The sequence below is a fragment of the Budorcas taxicolor genome, chromosome 25, assembly GCF_023091745.1.
Source record: "Budorcas taxicolor isolate Tak-1 chromosome 25, Takin1.1, whole genome shotgun sequence".
NCBI classification, from domain to species: domain Eukaryota; kingdom Metazoa; phylum Chordata; class Mammalia; order Artiodactyla; family Bovidae; genus Budorcas; species Budorcas taxicolor.
In genome coordinates, this window is record NC_068934.1 from 6,789,117 (window position 1) to 6,804,465 (window position 15,349).

The 15,349-nt window shown below is 36.9% G+C and overlaps 1 protein-coding gene across 1 annotated transcript in view; it reads left to right on the forward strand.

Annotated features, from left to right (window-relative positions):
- Positions 1-15,349, forward strand: part of NOX4 (NADPH oxidase 4) — a 175,648-nt gene that overhangs the window by 68,858 nt on the left and 91,441 nt on the right. The window contains exons 9-11 of the mRNA XM_052662027.1: positions 5,970-6,186; positions 8,521-8,685; positions 8,802-8,864. Of these exons, the coding sequence (XP_052517987.1) occupies positions 5,970-6,186; positions 8,521-8,685; positions 8,802-8,864 (445 nt within the window). The remainder of the gene's footprint in view (positions 1-5,969; positions 6,187-8,520; positions 8,686-8,801; positions 8,865-15,349) is intronic.

The window sequence follows — 15,349 nt, forward strand, 5'->3', positions numbered from 1 at the left end:
ACGCTGCTGAGTGCATCTTGAAATCCTTATGAGTGCAAAAACGATACTGTCCACAGCCGCATATTTTGATACACCATAAAATCCTTGATTTCTCCTGACTGAGGAACACTAGACATTCCCACAGATACTTCAAATCTCTTTTGAAACATAATACTTGAAAAAAATTAGTAAGAAGCCTTCTTATTCCCACAGTCTGTGTACCTCCATCCCCTACTGTATCACTGTCTTAACTTGGCAGGACTTTCTGCTTCCAATTGACTAACATCTTTTTCTTTCCTTTTTCATTTTCAAATGATTTTTCATTTAATTTTGAGAGATACAACAATATAAGAATGTTCCTTTTAACTTTTAAATGCACTTGCCGTATTTAAAAAATTATGTAGTTATTATTTGCTTGGAAAAATTAATTCACTAGAAATACATTGAAGACTTAAAACATGGAAGAAACTTGCTGGAGAGTTGAAGAGATTTGGCAGTGAGTATGGTTATAAGGGGAATATATAATGCACAGGATATTAGCCCTTCTACTAGTTTGGGAATAAACAGTGTATTTTGTTCATTGTAATCTCTCATATTGGAATTCCATTTCCCTCTCCTGTAACATTGGGATCTCCATATCCTTCAGTTGCTTATCCCACAAAGCCCTTTCCAGAATGTCATAATCAGAGTTCGTCATCTCTCTATACTCTTTAGAGGTCATTACACATCTATATTAGCATCTTCCCTGGTGGCTCAGAGGTTAAAGCATCTGCCTCCAGTGCAGGAGACATGGGTTCGATCTCTGGGTCCGGAAGATCCCCTGGAGAAGGAAATGGTAACTCACTCCAGTATTCTTTCCTGGAGAATCCCATGGACAGAGAAGCCTGGTAGGCTACAGTCCACGAGGTCACAAAGAGTTGGACACAACTGAGCGACTTCACGTGCTTACACATCTATATAGCATTACTGATTTGGGGTTTTTGTTGCTGTTCTTGCTTTCATATGCAATTATACCCATTAAATTTGTGGTATGGCTATTCAGTTTAGATTAATTAAAGTGAAATAATATGATAAATTCAATTTTTGCCTGTACTACCACATTTCAACAGCTACATGTAGCCCATGGCTGGACAACACAGATTTAGATAATTTCCACCATCACATAAAATTATTTTGGATGGCAGTACACTAAACTGTAAGCTTCTTGAAGGCAGAGGCTATATCATTTAATTTAATCAGTTCCAAAACTTAAATAATAATCAGTGTGAAATAGGTATATCTCAGTGGGGATGTAGGGCAATGAGGAAGATCAGGATTATTTGGCAGGTAGAAAGGAGAGCTGTGCATTTTTTAAAGCATTACTTCGAATGAGCTTTGTTATTGCATTGAACTCTAAAGAAAGGCAGGTATATTAGGTCTGCTGAAATACATATAGATACTAGGGATTCAAATAAATCATCGAGACCACATATTGAACTCAGTTTTAACAAATGTTGTCACAGTGAAGTAACTGGATTAAAAGATGATATTTGAATTTATCTATCAATCCAATGTCTATATTTAATGTGCATTACTATTTTAGGGGCTTGAAATATATCTTTAAAGAGATATTTTATTTAAGATTGCATGTTCTAAGAAGTTCTGCACTTCGGTTCAGTTCAGTCACTCGGTTGTGTCCAACTCTCTGTGACCCCATGGACTGCAGCACGCCAGGCTTCCCTGTCCATCACCAACTCCCTTAGCTCTCTGCACTATCCCCTAGTTCTGCACTAGTGCCAAAGAAATGAACACTCCTATTTTTCACTAATACAATGAAAAGGTAAGTTTATTGCATCTCATTGCACTTTAAAAATAACATGCAATTATTGGCTAGCTAGAAATATACTGCTTCCTTTTCTAGATATATACAGTCATGCTGAGCCATATCATTGTATTCATTGCATACTTAGGCCTTTGATTTCAGAAGATTGTTCATAAGTAGAATGGAAATTATGCAGGGAGAGCAAGCCTGGTCCATGGGAAGAGCATGGCCTTTGTCTGACTTGACCACTGACGGACAGTGTGGTATTGGGCAGATTACCTAATGGCTCTGAATGTTTTCACTCCTTCTAAGATGAGGAAACCAATCTTTTTTTATTCTAATTTTTATTGGAGTATAGTTACTTTACAATGTTATGTTAGTTTCTGCTGTACAGGGGATGTATATCTATATCCCCTCTTTCTTGGATTTCCTTCGAGGCCACTAATCTTTACCACACGCATGTATTATGGAGTTTGCGGAAACAGATTAAATGGATTAAAGCAGCAAGCACCTGTCTGGCATGTACTACTTCTCCTTTTAAAACTAAGTCCAAAACCTGCCAGTGCCCTACCTTTTGATCTCCTTAGTATCTTTTCCACCTAATTTATACAAAGGGCTTCCTTGGTGGCTCAGAGGGTAAAGAATCTGCCTGCAATGCAGGAGATCCAGGTTCAATCCCTGGATCAGGAAGGTCCCCTGGAAAAGGGAATGGGTGCCCACTCCAGTATTCTTGCCTGGAGAATTCCGTGGACAGAGGAGCCTGGTGGGCTACAGTCCATGGGATCGCAAAGAGTTAGATATCTCTGAGTGACTAACACATAGTGTTTATACAAAAACCCCAAGATTCTGTGCTTGATTTTTTTTTTCTGATGAATGGTAATTTTTGTTTGTTTATCATTATCTGTCTGTAGATCTTTTCTCTTTAGTACGTGTTCCTTCAGTGGCAATAATTATATTCTGAGACAAAGAAATACCACTTTAATGGGCATAGACATAGGTAACCTGTGCCATTAAACTTGAGAACAGCTTAACATAACATAAAAGCTCTCCAAATTAAAAGGGGTTTTAGAAAATTTTGTGCTACTTTATATACCAGGAACAACATTGTTTATTTGATTGGACTGGCCTGGAGATTTGTAATGCTGGGAAAGATTGAGGGCAGGAGGAGAAAGGGAAGACAGAAGATGAAATGGTTGGATGGCATCACCGACTCAATGGACATGGGTTTGGGTGGACTCCAGGAGTTGGTGATGGACAGAGAGGCCTGGCGTGCTGCAGTTCATGGGGTAGCAAAGAGTCGGACACAACTGAGCGACTGAACTGAACTGAACTGAAGATTTGTACTGCATGGCAACAACATTTATCCTAATAAGGACCATTTGTACGTGGGGTAATGTCCAACCTGAATGCTGTTATGATTTAGGAGAAGGAATAAATTACATTCCCTTGCCTGATGTTCAGCAGCCCCTTCTCTCTCTCTTTCTCTCTCACTCTCTCTCTGTCTCTTGCACACACACAGACACACCACAGTCTATCTGACCTAATTTCCAGGCTTTTGTTCATATTGAACTCCTTTCTTTGATGTCTCCTTCTTTAACCAACTTATTTGCTTTGCATGACATAGGTTTTTGGAATGAGGGAGGTCAAGTTTTTGAATACTATGCCATTCCTTTCTCCAGGGGACCCTCCCAACCCAGGAATTGAACCCAGGTCTCTTGCATTGCAGAAGGATTCTTTACCATCTGAGCCACCAGGGAAGCCCCATGCTTTGACTACTACTGACTGAATCTCTGACCTAAACAATATGGGTTTCTCGTCTGTAAAATGGGAATAAAAACACCTTGTATGTTATTTTGAAGGTTAAGTGGGAAATTCATTGTTTTTGTTTAGTTATTTAGTTATGTTAGTTATTTAGTCACTAAGTCGTGTCTGACTCTTTTGCGACCCTGTGAACTTTAGCCCACCAGGCTCCTCTGTTCATGGGATTCTCCAAGCAAGAATACTGGAGTGAGTTTCCATTTCCTTCAAGGGATCCTCCCAACCCAGAGATATGACCCGTGTCTCCTGCACTGGCAGGCGGGTTCTTTGCCACTGAGCGAGCCACCAGAGAAACTCAAGTAGGAAATAGATGTTTACAAATTTTCTGACATACTTTCTTAGTAAATATTGACCTGTCCATCCTTTATCTTTTTCAAATGAAAGTTTTGAAGATCTAGTGATCCAGTGAGTTAGCATGCTGTATAGTAAGAGGTGAAGAGCATAGAATTTGAGTCAAACCTGGGTTCAAATCTTGGCTCTGCCACTTACTTGCTGCAATATTACTTAATCTGTTAAAATAGTTTCTTAATTGATAAATAGTTATTCCTATTTACAGTAGTTGTGAGGATAATATGAAATGAATATAAATTGCTTTGGACTGGACCTAAGCTGTCATTAAATCACTCCACTCAAATCATCACCTGTGGTCTGAGTTATGTTTAGCTTCTTTAAAGATATCTTCTAAACTGGATCTTAAGATTCTGAAGGGTTAGGAGCCATGTTTGAGTATTTGAACTCGGTAGCACCACGTAGGCTCATGCCAATTTCATTATGCCAGTTTGTTCAATTTATGGCCAATAGAAAACCTGCTCCAGATTTTTGGCCTGTCCACCTGTCAGTCACTACCCTCAGGGTAGTCAATAGGAGCAGCAAGTTTGGGTAACTCATTACTTATAATCAAAGTTGTACCAACGTATCAGATTTTCTAAGTAGAATGGCACAGCAATTGTATATGTGACTAGAGCTTTATAAAGAATTACATACTTCTCTCATACTTGTACAGTATCTGTGCATTTCTTCCGTACTTAGACCATATTTACATTACTTCAAAAAAATGTGTGTGTGGCCCACCCTGGATATTATGTAATGTAATTCACTACATAGACACTCATTACATGTACTCTGTATTCTCTGATGATTAGTTATGGGAAGAAAGTAAAATAAAGTGAAGAGTGAAAGGGAATTGAACATAAGCATAAGGAGAAAATGAGAGAATGATCAAGTTGAGTAGATGGTACATTCCACCAATGACTGACTTAGTCATTGCTTTCCTAACTTTCATATGTTAGATCTATTTCATACCATTATTCTTGTTATAGTCTTTGTTGTTTTAAAAGATTATCTTTGTGAAAATCATTTATATAATTATTGTAGCTGTGGTAAACTTAAAGGTGTACCTTTTAAATATACTAAAATTATTTGGGTAATTTAAAACATGAAGGTTTAGGGTTAGGGTTAGCATGAAGGTTAATTTTAAAACACTCTTAGCCAACCAAGAAAAATAATTTTGGAAACTAAAATTTTAATACTTTCAAAATCAAAATAAATATTTCAATGCTTTTCAAAGTCTTAGTTTTTTCTTCAAGATTTACTTATGCAAAAGAAAAAAAAACTCATATAAATCTATCTGATGCACTATCCCTATGAAGTAGATCTTACTTAACTCCTTTTGATAAAAAATACGGAACAGAGAAAGTTGAAGACTTATCTTAAATCTCACAAAATATGAAATAATCAGAATGGGATTTTAGGGTTTTAGGTTTTCCTTCCTGATTCATTATTGTGAGGCTTTTCTGTGGTTCTTGTTTATGGAGAAATTGAAAAGTAAACAGGTTTAGGGTCTGATGAAGTGTATTAATTTTTTTCAGACCATAGGAGATGCACATTTCCAGTTTCTGTTATTGTGTTTGTTTAACATTTCTCTGTGAATCAGCCAGGTTATTTTGTCTCGTCTTAGCCAGATCAAATATGAACCCTGTACTTTTCCATTTGTGTTTGAAACTATAGTGAAAGTACTCATATTATAGTGTTTATTGAAGTGAAAACTTCTATGTGATTGTATAAATGCTTAATAGACTTGAAATAAAAGCTGTCAAATTCAATAATATTTGGAAAGATTGCATGCCTCTTCCCTACCATGTATTTATGGCATATTTTGGGGGAGGGCCAAATTTTTAAATTTTAGTTCTATAGTAATGAATTTGCTAAGATTTTTAAGATTTCTCAATTACTGTTATATAAGATATATGAGAAGCACTTCTTGAATAAATGGTAGTAGAAGTCAACAAGAAAAAAGGTTATTTTATTATACTGTGCCTCTGATTTCAATTTCCTTTTTATCTCTTTGTTTTTATTTTTTTATGAATTTTAGAGGGCTGCTGAAGTATCAAACTAATTTAGATACCCACCCTCCTGGCTGCATTAATCTTAATGGAACCCACTTCCAGAATACTCATTTACCAGAGCATCTCTCAGATCATTTTCATGAATCTTTTCCTGGAGGATTTTCAAAGCCTGATGAACTTACCCAGAACACATTTGTGAAGATTTGTATGGAAGAGCCCAGGTTCCAAGCTAATTTTCCACAGGTCAGATTAGTCCTATGTCTTTATTGATCTCTGCAAAGTCCATGTTCCCATAAAAAATTGATCAACATTACATTTAAGCATGTTTTTGAAGGTAATAAAGCAATTATTCCTGCAGAAGAGGATGTTTCAGGCTGTTTCAGTAGCAAATTATTACGTATTGTTATATAATAGGCAGCCTACCGTTCAATGAGATAGACCTATGATATTACAGAATATAGAAAATTCCTGTTTAACTCATCATATGATCTTTGCAAATTGTGGCACTGGTGCTTGTCGTAAGAATGGTGGCAAAGATACATTCCTTATGCATTGAGAAAAGTAGGTTGAATAAGAAAAATAATAGTGAAAAATCTAGTATTACTAATAATAATTATTATAGTATAGTATAATATTATGTATAATATTATAAACACTAAGCTATAAAATAAATTTATTGAATGCTTAGTATCATCTGCTAGGGGCTGTGCTAAAATATATTGTATGCTTTTTTAATATTCATGAGAACTCTTTGAAGCAATTACCATCATCCTTAATTTTCTGATGAGGAAATTATGGTATAATATTATTATGGTATAATATTATGTATAATATTATAAATACTGAGTTGTTATATCAGTTTATTGAATGCTTGATATTATCTTCTTGGGGCTGTGCTAAAATATATTATGTGCATTTTTAAAATATTCACAATAACTCTTTGAAGCAATTATTGTCAGCCTTAATTTTCTGATGAGGAAATTGTGGCTTCAATATGTATATATACTCTGACCAACCTCTATAAACTAACATGTAGGAGAAGATTACAAAACCAAATTATCTTGCTCTTAGAAAACTTCTTCCCCACATAGCCAATTAGTAGTTTGATAAGAGTCATAATCTTCGCTTGAGGCGTGGGAGCTGCCCACATGGATATTACACCCTGTATTTTGTGTCTGTACCGAATGAAAATCGGGAAATAGTGAAACTGAATGTCTGTTTTAAGAAGAAAGGGGAGTCAAAAGATAGTGATTTGTAGATGCCTTTGGAATGAGTGTGTTAGTCTTGTTTTCTTATTAATAACAATCCCTTAGATTTATTTTAAGCCTTACAATCTTCAGAGCTTTTCTGGCTTCACACAATCCTTTATGTTAGGGAAGGCAGGTGTTGTGAGTCCCACTTTACTTGTGTGATGCCCAGAGGCTAAGCGACTGTCCCAAAGTTGCAGAGTTTGTCCTGTGATGCTTACTCTGCACGCAGTTCCTAACTGTTGGGTTGCCCAAAAAATTCATTTGGGTTTTTCTATAAGATGGGAATGCAGAAATCTGAATAAACTTTTTGGCCAACCCAACAAATGTGAGGAGCAGGCATGATTTGCATGGAAGGAAGGACCTTCTGGAATAACTCTATAGATTAGGTTTTAAAAGGTGACCATGAAAATACATTTGGGTTGGGGATCTCAAAGTTTTGAGGGAGATAAAGTGTGTAGTTGTAGGAGAAAGGTTGACCACACAGGCTATGCAGTTATCCTGGGATCAGGGTTATGCCTCCAGCATACATGCAAAATTGTTATGGTTTCCAAATTCTAAATAGTATCTTCTGTTCATATTATATTATGTAAAAGTAAATTGTGAACGACACACGTGGTATGCCCATATTTAAAAATATGTACATATTCATATTTCACATCGGTTATACGTTTTGTATATGTGTATTATACATGCATATTGTGTGCATTAAAAATACCTAGGGTTCTCATTTTTTTAAACAAATATTTGACTGGTACATTTTTTACTAAAATACTGCAGATTTACTTCTCTTTCTTCTTTTAGAGAAAGATATTGTATATATGCAACTTATATTTCTTGTGGGCCCAGAAGGATATATGAAACAATAAACTACCTGTTAATGGTAGTTATACCCTTGACAGTGGCAAGATAATTTGGTTTCGTATTCTTCTTCTCCTCATCAGAAAATTAAGGCTGACCATAATTGCTTCAAAGAGTTATTATGAATATTAAAAAAATGCATATAATGTATTTTAGCACAGCCCCAAGCAGATAATATCAAGCATTCAATAAACTGATTTTACAACTCACTATTTATAATATTATAGGATAGGGTAGGGTCCTGACATTACTTTCCCTTCTATTTTATACTTTACTCTTATTTCAATAAGTTGCAGTGAGCATCTGTTGCTTTTTACTCATTTTTCTTTACACTTTGTTATTTCAAATACAGATTAAATTATCATTGCTGTATTATTACTGTAATGTGTCAAATAAGCAGTGAGGCAGGATATAAAGAGTCCTATAACACAAGTATTTCTTAAAGTGTATTTCAAAAATTCTCCATTAGACCTGGCTTTGGATTTCTGGACCTTTGTGCCTATATTGTGCTGAAAGGCTTTACAGGTGTATCCGGAGCAATAAGCCAGTCACCATCATCTCAGTCACAAGTCATCCATCAGATGTCATGGAAATCCGAATGGTCAAAGAAAATTTTAAAGCAAGACCTGGCCAGGTGAGTCAATGTCCAGCAACTTTTAAAATACCCTTATTCTGTTTTTTCAAAATTAGCATTACTAATATATTTGAACTTCTTTCTTGGTCATTTAAAAGTTGTTTGTTGTTTTTTAGTATATTATTCTACATTGCCCCAGTGTGTCTGCATTAGAAAACCATCCATTTACTCTCACAATGGTAAGAAACTTGTTTTTTGATTTTCTAATGTTTAGAATGAAATGAATCTTTCTCTTTGTGTGTGTGTGCACTCCACCTCATTCTAAAAACCATTCAAGGCTGTCGCAATATCCTTAATGTTTAAGTAAACCATCTTTTTACAAGAAATATAATTACCTAGACAGAAACTTTGTAACTATTAATTATTTTCTAAAAATTTAAACTTCAGGAAATATTATGTTTAATTTATAAAATATTTTTGATTCAAAATGCAGAAAATTTCCTGAATATTTGGACTCTTCTTTTTATAAAATATGTACCAAATTATAAAATGTGCATGATTTTCTTTAGAGAAATTAAATTTAAGGAACTAGAGTACTGTGGGTTGAGATGGAAGCATAAGAAAATGTTTAGAAAAGAAAAAGCTCAGTGTAGTTGGCATCTAGGCTATGTATGGAGAAGGAAAAGGAAAATAAAGTCAGAAAAATAAAATAGAACAAATAATGTGGTAAAATCTAGCTAAATCATGATATCATCAAATATTGTTAGCCCATTCCCTAATGTTATTTTTTGCCTTATACAAATAGCATGAACCCATTATGAAAAAAGTAAATAATTCAGAAGCATATAGGATCACATCATAACTCTTTCTTATTACCCCACTCCCAAGTCCTGTTCTTGAGTTTAACAAATAGTCTTACAGATATTTCCTTACATTCTTTGGCATATATGGGTGTCTGCCATTCATTTGCTGGATCCTTTGTTTTAAAGTTTTCTTTTTTCACTCACCAATAGGTCATGGATAACTTTCCATCTTACTGTATTTGTAAATGCCTCATTATTTTTAATCACTGTATGTCACAGTAGAAACACAGTGTAATTTATTTAATATTTTCCATTGATGATGGAGGTTAAGATTTTATTCAGTTTCTAACAAAAGTAATTGAGACAGAGGCCACAATTGAACAAATTATGGGGGGAGGTCCAGAAAAACAGCATGTTGACGTGCTAAAGTTTAGAGATGGAGTTCTCCTGGAATTGGCTGTGTTGTCTGCAGGTCTCTTCAGTTGTGTCCAGCTCTTTGTGACCCCATGGACTGTAGCCCTCCAGGCACCTCTGTCCATGGGATTTTCCAGGCAAGAATACTGGAGTGGGTTACCATGCCCTCTCCAGGAGATCTGCCCAACCCAGGATAGAACCTGTGTCTCTTATGTCTCCTGCATTGGCAGACAGTTCTTTATCACTAGCATGACCTGGAAAGCCCCTATTGGAACTGCTGATAAATGTGATGTATTATTCAAGTTGAAAACTTGGAAACCTTGGCCAAGTTACTTCATCTTTTTTGTACATTCATTTCTTAGTGTAATATTATTATAAAAACAGTAGCTATTCACACACACCTTATGAGTTCAAATGAACTACTACAAATAAAGCACATAGAACACAATCTGGAATGTGAAAAGTATCAAGCATATGTCAACTTATGTTAGCAAGTATTATAATTTTTATTTGCAGTGTGAATTTGCCCCTTGAGAGCACATACTTGTGACGATGGCTAGACCAGAAACATTTGTATTTAAGGAATAACACAAACCGAGAGAAAGTGTCAAATGTTTAAAGAAAAAGCAGGAGTTATTTATCCAATCCCTTATGATTATACAGTGGAGATGAGTAGATTCAAGGGATTAGATGTGGTAGACAGCATCTGAAGAGCTATGAACAGGAGGCAGTGACTAAAACCATCCCAAAGAAAAAGAAATGCAAAAAGACAAAGTGGTTGTCTGAGGAGTCTTAACAATTACATGAGGAAAGAAGAGAAGTGAAAGGCAAGGAAGTAAAGGAAAAGTATACCAAACTGAAAACAGTCCCAGAGAATAGAAGGAGAGATAAGAAAGCCTTCTTATAAGAACAATGCAAAGAAATAGAGGAAAACGACAGAATGGGAAAGAGTTTTTCTTTTTAGAGATCTCTTCTAGAAAACTGGAGATATCAAGGGAACATTTCATGCAAGGATGGGCATGATAAAGGACAGAAATGATAAGGACCTAACAGAAGCAAAAGGTATTAAGTAGAGGTGGCAAGAGTACACAGAAGAACTATACAGAAAGGTCTTAATGACCTGGATAACCATGATGGTGTGATCACTCACCTAGAACCATACATCCTGGAGTGTGAAGGCAAGACTTTAGGAAGCATTACTGTGCACGAAGCTAGTGGAAGTAATGGAATTCCAGCTGAGCTATTTAAAATAAACTAAAGACCTATATATAGAAAACTATAAAACACTGATGAAAGAAATCAAAGAGGACACTAATACATGGAGAAATATACCATGTTCATGGATCGGAAGAATCAATATAGTGAAAATGAGTATACTACCCAAAGCAATTTACAAATTCAATGCAATCCCTATCAAGCTACCAGCGATATTTTTTACAGAACTAGAACAAATAATTTCAAGATTTGTATGGAAATACAAAAAACCTCGAACAGCCAAAGCAATCTTGAGAAAGAAGAATGGAACTGGAGGAATCAACTTGCCTGACTTCAGGCTCTACTACAAAGCCACAGTCATCAAGACAGTATGGTACTGGCACAAAGACAGAAATATAGATCAATGGAACAAAATAGAAAGCCCAGAGATAAATCCACACACATATGGACACCTTATCTTTGACAAAGGAGGCAAGAATATACAATGGAGGCAAGACAATCTCTTTAACAAGTGGTGCTGGGAAAACTGGTCAACCATTTGTAAAAGAATGAAACTAGATCACTTTCTAACACTGCACATGAAAATAAACTCAAAATGGATTAAAGATCTAAATGTAAGACCAGAGGAGAACATAGGCAAACATAGGCAAAACATTCCCAGACATAAATCACAGCAGGATCCTCTATGACCCACCTCCCAGAATTCTGGAAATAAAAGCAAAAATAAACAAATGGGATCTAATTAAAATTAAAAGCTTCTGCACAACAAAGGAAAATATAAGCAAGGTGAAAAGACAGCCTATTGTCACCCTATTTATTTAACTTATATTCAGAGTACATCATGAAAAAAACTGGACTGGATGAATCACACTCTGGAATCAAGATTGCTGGGAGAAATATCAACAACCTCAGATATGATACCTCTCTAATGGCAGAAAATGAAGAGGAACTGAAGAGGCCCTTCATGAGTGTGAAACAGGAGAGTTGGCTTAAAATTCAGCATTTGAAAAATGAAGATCTTGGCATATGGTCCCATCACTTCATGGCAAGTAGAAGGGGGAAAAGTAGAAACAGTGACAGATTTTCTTTTGTTGATCTCCAAAATCATTGCCAATGGTGACTGCAGCCATGAAATTGAAAAGACACTTTCTCTTTGGGAGAAAAGCTATGACAAACCTAGACAGCATATTAAAAAGCAGAGACCTCACTTTGCTGACAAAGGTCCACATAGTCAAAGCTATGGTTTTTCCAGTAGTCATGTATGGATGTGAGAGTTGGACCATATAGAAGACTGAGCACCGAAGAATTGATGCCTTCAAACTGTGGTGCTAGAAAAGACTCTTGAGAGTCCCTTGGACAGCAGGGAGATCAAACCAGTCCATCCTAAAGGAAATCAGTCCTGAATATTCATTGGAATATTCATTCAGCTGAAGCTGAAACTTCAATACTTTGGCCACTTGTTGCGAAGAACTGACTCATTGGAAAAGACCCCAATACTGGGAAAGATTGAAGTCTGGAGGAGAAGAGGGCAGCAGAGGATGAGATGGTTGGGTAGCACCACCAACTCAATGGATATGAATTTGAGCAAACCCTGGGAAATAGTGAAGGATGAGGAAGCCTTGAAATCCCAAGGTGTAGAAATATGACTAAAAAGTTCAAAATTTTGTTGTTATTGTTCAGCTGCTCAGTCCTGTCCGACTCTTTCTGTCCCCATGGACTATAGCTCAGCAGGCTCCTCTATCCATGGGATTTCCCAGACAAGAATATTGGAGTGGGTTGCCATTTCCTTCTCCATCAGAATGTGTTGGATGAGGTGAAAAGGGTGGATGCCTGGGATTCTGTATCCATCATAGTTTTTCTTCTCTCTTACTTTCTTCAATTAAGACAAGATTTTTCCTTATTCTTTCTGCTGCTTCTACTTCTTCGGTTCTCTTAAAGGAACATGGTTCTCTGAAGATTCCCTAAGGAAAACAAGGGGAAAATGACCTAAAATAGTTTGGAAAATAGTGCTTACTATATATCACTTAAAAATTCACAATGTCTTTTACCCTGTTAATGGTTTTCAAACATTCTTTAACAAATAGTCCCATTAAATTTTACTCATCCATTTTTTTAACCCATTTTTACTTTCTCACTCTAAGTTCTCTGTCTAAACTAATCTCTTTGCCCTGGGAACCAATTATTGTGCCTTCCATTTATTCACACCCCAAATACCACACGTTCTTTTGACCTTTTCCTCTTATAAGACATTGCATATTCTCTTCAGCAATTAGTGCCGTTAAATTATTTGTTTAATGCCTGTCTCTCAGATGCTAAAGAATCTGCCTGCAAGGCAGGAGACCCAAGTTCAATCCCTGGGTTAGGAAGATTCCGTGGAGAAGGGCATGGCAACCAACAACAATATTCTTGCCTAGAGAATCCCTCAGACAGAGGACCCTGGCAAGCTACCGTCCATGAGGTAGCAAAGAATCAGACACAACTGACTGACTAACATTTCCTCCTGGACCGTAACATTCAGGAGCCTTTTGAAGGATACATTCATAGTTCAGTGTCTGGTACACAGAGTAACACAATATATATCTGTTGAAAGAGTGAAAAACACTTAATATCTAGTCAGTGTTTGGGACTTACCTTGAGAAATATTTAAAAGATGGATTATCTTGTCCTCCCATCTCTTACTTGAAAGATAAAGGCAGAGAAAAGAAAAAGAGGAATTAAGGAGAAACATATTGAAAAACAGAGACATTACTTTGCCAACAAAAGTCCGTCTAGTCAAGGCTATGATTTTTCCAGTGGTCATGTATGGATCTGAGAGTTGAACTGTGAAGAAAGCTGAGCGCTGAAGAATTGATGCTTTTGAACTGTGGTGTTGGAGAAGACTCTTGAGAGTCCCTTGGACTGCAAGGAGATCCAACCAGTCCATTCTGAAGGAGATCAACCCTGGGATTTCTTTGGAGGGAATGATGCTAAAGCTGAAGCTCCAGTACTTTGGCCACCTCATACAAAGAGTTGGCTCATTGGAAAAGACGCTGATGCTGAGAGGGATTGGGGGCAGGAGGAAAAGGGGATGACAGAGGATGAGATGGCTGGATGGCATCATGGACTCAATGGACGTGAGTCTGAGTGAACTTCGGGAGTTGGTGATGGACAGGGAGGCCTGGCGTGCTGCGATTCTTGGGGTCGCAAAGAGTCGGACACGACTGAGCGACTGAACTGAACTGAACTGAAGGAGAAGCAAGAAATCCTTTGGCTGACATGACTCTCAGTCAAAGAGCCAGCTTCCAGTCAGATTCTGAGTCTAATCTTTAAGATCATAATGACTATTTAGCTACGAAAAGGGGCGGGAAATGTACGTGTGACAGAGGTGGCTGAGGAAGAACCACCAAAGACAAATGCAGTTTCCTGAGAACATCTGGTCAGAGCCAGCAGGTCCTTTTTCACTTCTACTGCCCCGTTCTCAGGGCTACCCGTGGATAACTACTTGTTCCTAATTTCTGTTGGTAATTTGACACTTTGAACTGTGGTGCTGGAGAAGACTTTTGAGAGTCCCTTGGGCAGCAAGGAGATCAAACCAGTCAATCCTAAAGGAAATCAAACTTGAATATTCACTGGAAAGACTGATGCTGAAGGCAAAGCTCCAATACTTTGGCCACTTGATGAGACGAGCTAACTCATTGGAAAAGACCCTGATGCTTGGAAAGACTGAAGGCAGGAGAAGGGGGCGACAGAGGATGAGAAGGTTGGATGGCATACCAACTCAGTGAACATCACTTTGAACAAACTCCAGGAGATGCTGAAGGACAGGGAAGCCTGGTGTGCTGCAGTCCATGGTGTCACAAAAAATTGGACATGACTGAGTGACTGAACAACATTTGCCAAATGCTCTCAGTATCTTTAGGTTTTCCTTGCAACCTGTAGGTCAAAATAGATCTTGTCTTTGCAAGTATGTTTTATGTTCACATCCATCGTTGTTTTAAACATTGTTGTTTTTTTTTAATATGTCTTGATTTTGCCCTATTAAACATCAATTTAAGGTTTGATTGTTTTAAAAATAATTAAACCTTATAGATATTTTAAATTGCAACAATACTTGGCTTCCAAAAGAATTTTCAAGGCATAGGAAGATTCTTTTCATCAGACCATCTGTGTACGATGCATTTTGTGTTGGCTTAGGAAATGACTTATAGCCCTCCCAGATTTGGAGTTTTGCTAGCTGGCTCACTCATACCATCCCCTAAGGGAGTTTCTGTTTTCATAAAAAAGAAAAGCGGTAAATCATCTTGCTGCCTGGA